General features: G+C 45.1%; 1 protein-coding gene across 1 annotated transcript; it reads left to right on the top strand.

Moving 5' to 3' along the window:
- The first annotated feature begins 3,291 nt into the window (after positions 1 to 3,291).
- On the top strand, positions 3,292 to 6,467 carry LOC125756776 (uncharacterized). The gene is made up of 2 exons (XM_049411715.1): positions 3,292 to 3,519; positions 5,439 to 6,467. The coding sequence occupies exons 1-2, from the start codon at positions 3,402 to 3,404 to the stop codon at positions 5,843 to 5,845; spliced, it is 525 nt and encodes a 174-aa protein (XP_049267672.1). The 5' UTR covers positions 3,292 to 3,401; the 3' UTR covers positions 5,846 to 6,467.
- The last annotated feature ends 1,625 nt before the right edge of the window (positions 6,468 to 8,092 follow it).

Here is an 8,092-nt window from a genome sequence, read left to right on the forward strand (position 1 = left end):
CGCATGGCTTTCGTAAATCATTTTCTTGCAAAGCGCAACTTGCTTCCTTGACAAACTGCACCTATAATTTTTTACCATTCTTCAATAGCTATTTTTCTTGATTACTCGAAAGAACGCAATAATGTGAACCATAAGCTACTACTTTTCAGAGAAAATTAATGAAATATAGATGATCATCTCCTATACCTAGCCTGAGTATATACTTCGTTAATAATCATTTACATTTTGGAGCATATATATGTGATGGCACGAAATCTGGAGTACCCATGGAGTCTGTCATAGGCATTTCGCACTTTTTTAAAGGTGTCATGCAACAATTTTGAATTAATCCTGCAATAAATTAGAAGAATTACTGCCTTGCCAATCGCTTGTCACATTTTTTTTTTCACAGAGTAAATTGATAAGGGCTCATTACAGAGGCTGGAGTTGGTGGTGATGCTGTCCGCCGCATCACCACTAATGAGACAGAGGACGGCGCGTGTATAATTAAGGCCCACACGCGCGCGCGCGTACTATGTGTGCTTCACCGCAATATACTTTGTGCACTTCACCGCATGACACAACTGTGTTGCGGCAATGTTGACTTTTAGAAAGACGTTTAGGTGTCGGGAATGTAAGCTAGACAATGCTCCTAACAATAAGATTTCTATTTTATTTCCGTTTTCATTTGTACACAACTACCTAAAGAGGCACTGCTTATAAAACCGATTGTCATAATCGGCGACAGCATATATGTTAAGCCACTCGACAATAACGCCGGGTGAACGCCGGTTCATATCCCGTCGCTTCCAGCTTGCGCATTCCATATCTGTCACGCGCAGTTACTCAAGACGAAGCTTAAATAAACGTGTTGGTCCAAGTAATTCGCCCAAATGACAGTCCAACTGATAGCGATCGATCCTCGATCACGCAACACACGCACTTCTACCACACATCCACGCACGCCACAACACTAGTTGTGCATCAAAGAGACATTCACAAATCGCATAACACATGGCCTTTATTTCATGCTCGTACAGCTCGTTATCATTGCTTATAGATTTGGCGGCCAACATTTCGGGAGATTGGCGTTACCTGCTAAGCACCGCGGAGAAGCTCTCTCCGCTCATTAGCGTCCACTGAACACGGTGATATCGTAGAACTGGCAGAACTAACAAAACGGCAACGACATGCAGATGAATCGCTTTCTACAACACTCTTACACAATGCGACCACGTAGTACGTCCCCACGGGCAGAGGCGGTTCTCGCTAGTGCACACAGCTCACTGTCAAAATTAAAGTGAGCTAGAAGAGGGTAGTGGGCTTGCTGGGGTCCCCTGCTTGACGCCGGGTATGTCACATGTGTGGTGGCGCCACCAGCGACTTAAATGTAGGGCACTGCCTGACGGAGGCGTTTGTGCGCAACTGATGCCATGCTTTTTTGTGCGCTGTTATCATATGCACTGGACGGAAATGTACGCGAATTTCGGCAGTGTAAACGGTGATGCTGATGTTGCTGAGACAATAAAAAATAAAGAAAAAAACTAGCGCGAGCTAGGTGCGTTGGCCTACATGCGCGCGTAAGGCATGGTAACCATCTAGAACACTGTAGCATGGTGTATGCAGCTCTGCTGTTAGCTAGTTATCTGATGTTAAATGAAGCACACGGAAGACCGTTAGTACTCGTGCGAGTAAAGCTGCAGAAAACATTCATTCTTTTCTGAAACTCTGTCGCCGTAACTCGCGCGAACGCGCGATTAAACTGCATGAAAGGGATGCTGCGCAAATTTGAGATGCAATAAATTGCTCTTACGAGTGATAAGCAGCGATGGCGAACTTTTCAAAGCTTACGCGTTTTGCGGCTATCAATTGTAAACTGGATTCTTTGCATTTCTTGGGCACTACATTCGTCACGCACGCCTTTTACGAGCGTGTGAAATTACTGCCTATGCTGACCTTGACACACACTCGGGAGTTTACCACGAGCTCTTAATGTTATACATTTCACAGCATTTAAAAACTTGGAGCTGCTCATTCTTTCTGCAGATCTCCAGTACCTTGGCTCTGTAATTTGGCCATTTCTGCAATGAATATTCCTATGCAAACACTGTAAAAATCCACAGATAAGAAAAACAGGAAGCCACTCTCCTCAGGTACTGGGTACAAGTACATGAACATTTATTCATCATATATTGGGCACAGTTGCTTGCTTGAACAGTATCGCCAATGGCACGAGAACGTACCTTCTTCTCGCCTTGAACGCTTCCCGATTGCTTTCTCTTTCGGGTCGGTCTTTCTCGTGGTGTCTTCTTTGTCAAATACGACGCCAAGTTAGGCAGGATTGTAGGCACAGCGTCCTCTCGTAGGCAAGGTTTTCCACGCAGTGTGCGTACTTCGTTCCCTTCAATTATATATGCACGTAGTACCGTAGCACTTCGGCTCAAAATGAAGTTGACACATGGCAGATGTGTCGTCCAGTGCTTTGTCCGCTCGATGCAAATTCCTTTCCCAGGGCTTCCTCATTGCTTCCTCAGGGCTGCATCCTTCGGAACGCCTAACAAAGACGGCTTCGTGCTTCCTGTCCGACAGCCTGGCGCAAAACAGTGGTTTTGCCGCCGCGGAAGCATTTTAACCTCGTGAGACGGTCACTGCTTGTCAGGCCACATCGCTGTTCGCAGAAGGACCTAGCAGATTGAGGATGCAAAGCGCGAAGAGTTCTCAAAAAAACAAAACTCGCACACACCGACCGCCACTCCAAACAGCCAGCAACTGCCCCAGTGCCAACGCTCTCTACATTTGGTGCGACGGTGGCGCCGCGCCGCGGAGGCGCGCCGAAGCACGTTTTTGTGACCACGGCCACTGGATCGGGGCGCGCGCCCCGATCCAGGTGGCCGTGTTGTGACATTGGCGGCGTCATTGGCGTCATCGCAATGCATAGCGCCGGCCGGCGAGTGAGCCCACTACCCTATTCTAGCTCACTTTATCAAAATCTACACCAACAACCAGCACGGAGAACAAACTACCATAGAGTTTCTCACAGTTAGTGGGAAACTCTATGGTTACCCACGGCCGGGCTGGACCGCACGCGCGGGTTACCGCATAGAGTTTCCTAAAATGACCTAGAGGGAACTCTGGCGCTGCGATCGTTCAGCCACATGCGTTTCGCCGGAGTAAGGGCTCTCTCGCGAACAATAGATGACGTCACTGCTACGTCACTCACGTGTGACGTCACTTGAAGACTTTCTTTCCCTAAGTTAGTTTTGACTTTTCCCCGTGTCGCCACGGAGTGCCTAGTATGTCACGTGCTTGATGAATTTCGTCCCTAGTGTCCTAGTGTCATCTTCACCTCCGCCGGCGGTCTCCGCGCACGTGTCACGAAGTGTCGTCGGTGTCGTCAAGTAGCCGCAAAAGTCAATACTCCCATGAAATGCGACGTTTGTGGCGTTGGCCTGTCTTCACTGGAAAAATATGTGGAGCATCACATCGCAGCGCACAAATTCGCCGCCGACTACGTGCAGCAGGCGTTCCACAAAGATAAAGGTGAGTACCCATCCTGTTTTCAGTTTATAGTTGTTGGAAAAGACAGTGTCAGTGCATTTTTATCATCTTTTGTGGTGAGGCTGTACAGCACATGACCGCTTCCACGTGCATTCACTGTGCCAGCTAGTTATAATTCGCATGTGCTTGTCGCGTAGAAAAAAAAAAGAAAACAAGTATGCACAGAGGCACTAATTTTCACAATTTGCTCGATCACACTGCCGCTTGCGTCGCTTTTTTGTTTTCCCTCTAAAAACAAAGCAGAGCAAATATGTCCGGTGGATACATGATGTGTTGAAACAGGTGAGCGCACAAGACAGGGACAGTGAAAACGACACATAGAGCGCTACTTCCAACTAACATTTAATGCACTACACTCATCACGTGGTAACATCGAGTGCTTCAGAACAAGACTATAAAAAAAAATGTATTTTTTTTCTTCCTTACGCTTTTTTTTTCTCGCTAAAGATTACAGGCGGTAACGTGCCCATGGAAACAGGGCGACAAAGCGAAAAAACCCTTGATACCATACAGAAGTTTTTGACCGAGCTCATGAATGCGTTATCAACGGCAAAAACGGCTGTGTGATAAATGCGACATGAGATGAACATGGGTTTTAACAAAAAGCGGGTCATCCAAATGAAGAAACAATGATGCGGCTGAACAAAGGAGGCTGTAAAAAGGTATTAAAAATGGCCTTGAAAAGGTTAACACTTAAAAAGTGAGAACAACAATAAAAGTTTTGCAAAAACGCAGACTCTTTCTTCGAGAGTGACACAGAGGGCATGCTGACACAGCTGGGTCCGAGCTGTTCTGCACATGATGCATCATATATTTCTCGAGCTATGACAGCCTGGTCAAGAAAGGGGGTACAACCGCAAGCTGCACAGTGTAAGGCCATGTTGCCGTCAGACTTTTAAATTGTTGGCGTGTTCACGCAAGCGATCGTTAATACATTGGCCAGTTTGGCCGATGTAAACACATCCACAAGAGAGCGGAATCTTATACACGATGCCGCATTTGCAAGACAAAAACTGCGTGGTGTGCTTCTTGCAGCATGTCAGGCCTTTCACTGTTCACGTTTACACGCTTGCACAGGCCTCCAAAGTTTGTTGTGGGCGGTAAACACTACACTGACTCCTGCGCACCCTGCAGCCTTCTTAATCCTATGTGACACTTGGTGCACGTATGGGATAACAGCAGTTTTTGTCCCATCTCTGTTTTTTGGAGGCACATCACTGGTTTTCTTGAGTCTGTGCAACAAGGTCTCCGCAAGGTCACACAAAACTCTGGAAAACGTGTGCTCTCGAAGAAAGATTTTGTGTTTTTGCAAAACCTGTTGACTTTTATTGTTCTTACTTTTTAAGTTTTAACCTTTTAAAGGCCTTTTTTAATACCTTTTGATGACCTCCGCTGTTAAGCCGTACACTTTGTTTCTTCATTTGTACGACCCATTTTTGTTAAAACCCATGTTCATCTCATGTCACATTATCACCCAGGTCGTTTTTGCCGTTGATAACACATTCGTAAGCTCGGTCAAAAACTTATGCTTCAGAAGTTGTTCAGAAAGAATATCAGTGCACTGAATGAGATGAAGGGTAACTGAAGGACTTAATTTATTTTGTGAAGCAGAGAGAGTGAGGGAGCAAAATAAAACATTTGACATTAATCTATCAGGGGCGTAGCCAGAAATTTTTTTGGGGGGGAGTTCAACCATAGTTTATGTATGTTCGTGCGTGCGTTTGTATGTGTGCGTGCCTATATACGCAAGCAAAATTGAAAAAATTTCGGGGGGGGGGGGGGGGTTTGAACCTCCCCAACCCCCCCCTTGGCTACGCCCCTGTAATCTATGTCTAAGGCCTTTGAACTATTTTCGTTGGTTTAATGTCTCTCTCTGATACTATGTTGTATTTGTATTACAGAATTCAGTGAATGGAAAGCTCAGGAAGAGGCGAATGAGAACTGTTGGTTTATTCTTCACACGGCTCCCAAAAAGCTGGCCAGTGGGGAAACGAGGAGCCACTACTACTCTAATAGATCAGGAGTGGCTAGGCCAAAGGAAGGTCATGGTAATCGTCGAGAAAAAAGTCAGGGTACCTGCAAGTCCGGTAAGATATGTCTTTCATTTATTACTGTGACGAAGAAGGAGAACACTCAGAGCCCGGCACCTGAAGATATCACCATAAATGTAAGGTACCAAAGAAAGCATTATGGCCATAAAGCAGAAATTCAGCACTTGAGGATGAGTGACAAAGAAAAGGCCAACGGGGTTAACCAACGTAGCAGAGGACCTGGAGCGTGGTGTGCCCATGAAAACCATATTGAATAATATAAGAACATCTGTTGGGGGCATGTAAGCTGAGGCCAGCACATTTGGCAGAACGCATAACTCTGCATAACATCAAACGGCAGTTTCACATTGCTGCTCCTGAACAGTGTCACACCAATGATGCTGTCAGTGTAGATATGTGGGTGAAAGCAATGTAAGACAAAGGTGAAACACTTGTCTGTCTGTATAAGGCACAAGGTGCAGTGGACCCAACTGGTACTTTTGGTGCAACAGATTTTGCCCTTGCTTTGATGACAGAGCCACAAAAAGAGCTGTTAGAAGAATTGGGCACGGGCACTGTGTGTCTTGACTCAACACATGGAACTACAGGGTAACAGTTTGAGCTGACCACTCTTCTAGTGCTAGATGAAGTGGGATAAGGTATACCTATAGCCTATTTCATCTGCAACAGGATGAATGAGGAAAACTTGGCAGCTTTTTCAGGTCTCTTGAGTGTGCCATCAACGAAAAAGTGGCTGCTAAGACATTTATGTCTGATGACGCCTCACAATTTTACAAGGCATGGTCGTCAGTTATGGGTGTCCCTCAGCAGAAACTTCTCTGCACCTGGCATGTGGATAGGAATTGGCAGAAGAAGATACATGAGTTTGTAGAAAAACAACTGAGGCCAGACGTGTACCACAACGTGCGACTCCTTTTAGAGTTCCTTGACCAGCAAGAATTTGAAAAGTATTATCTTCAATCATTCCTTGACACTGAGGAAGAAAAACTGAGGGATTTTCTGAAGTACTTCAAGGACAACTATGCAGTTAGACCTCAAGAGCGGGCCTACTGCTTTAGGACGAGGGCAGGTATCAACACCAACATGCACCTTGAGAGCATGCACAGGACGATGAAGCACAGCATGCTGGAGGGAAAGAAGAATAAGCGTGTTGATAAACTAATTTCTGCACTCATGGACTTGACATATCATTTTTTGATGAAGAGGGCAATCCAGATGATCAAAGGGCAAGAAGTTGAGTGCAGTTGAAAGGTACCACAGATCTGGCACTGAAATGGCAGGTTGTGCCAAATTAAACGAAGACGGCACGTGGACTGTGCCATCTCAGTCTACTAAAGGGCACTCTTATACAGTGACAAAAGTCGGGGATGCTGCTTGCTGTCCCTTGAGATGCAATGAATGTGCAGTGTGTGCGCACCTGATACACTTCAAAGTGTGCAAGCACATTCACTGTGTGGTCATTGCTAACACATTGTCAAGCACTGACAATAACGACTATGAGAGCCCACCTGAAACAGTAACTGAAACGAGTCGGGCATTGCACATAGTGCAAAGCATTGCAAAGGTGGAGGTGGCCACAACAGTGCCGAGCCAAAAGTCATGGATCGATCTCGGCCGCGGCGGTCACATTTCGATGGAGGCGAAATGGTAGAAGCCCGTGTACGTACGATGGCAGTGCACGTTAAAGAACACCAGATGGTCTATAGAAAACCAGATGGTCAAAATTTCCAGAGCCCTCGACTACAGCGTGCCTTTACCTACCTCGTGGTTTTGGCACGTAAAACCCCAGAAATTATTATTATTATTGCCAATGATGACCACATGCCTCAACAAATATGAAAAGTACTATGTGTTGATGTTGGCACCGGACCGAGGTTTCCACTAAATATAAAATTTAAGTCACTCATATGTCTCATCTGCTCTATCTGACACAACTGCTGCTGTAATTAATAATTGACTGGAATGCAAAGTGTTCGATTGGTGAATGTGCTGACCTGCCCATTTCTCACTTATGATTTCTCATTTCAGATATTGTATTACTGATTGTAGAGGTGTTAAATGACATTGATTTCCCAAAGCTATGGAGGAACCAAACCAGCATTTTAATAAAGCCTTATTGTCAAAGCTTAACCTGGTTGTGTCTTCCTGTGTTGATAATGCATACTTGTGCATGCGGTTTCTGCACTACATTCATTACAGTAATGCAATGCAGTTTCATTTCAAGCCACGAGGACAGAGTCAGAATCGATTTAGATCTGTTTCTTTCTTTATGAATGCTTAGATTATTATTGTTGTTATTATTATTATTATTATTATATTATTATTATTATTATTATTATTATTATTGCAGCGGTATTTGCACACGTTTTCTGGCTACGGCGCGAATCCTTTATTACAGAGGAGAGCTCGATCAACATCGACATCGTCTGCAATGGCGGATTGTTTATTTGCAATTTGCAGCGTTTGCGCGATGTAAATTGTTCTTTCGCTAGTTTCTTGTACGC

Source organism: Rhipicephalus sanguineus, unplaced genomic scaffold, assembly GCF_013339695.2.
Source record: "Rhipicephalus sanguineus isolate Rsan-2018 unplaced genomic scaffold, BIME_Rsan_1.4 Seq7255, whole genome shotgun sequence".
NCBI classification, from domain to species: Eukaryota; Metazoa; Arthropoda; class Arachnida; order Ixodida; family Ixodidae; genus Rhipicephalus; species Rhipicephalus sanguineus.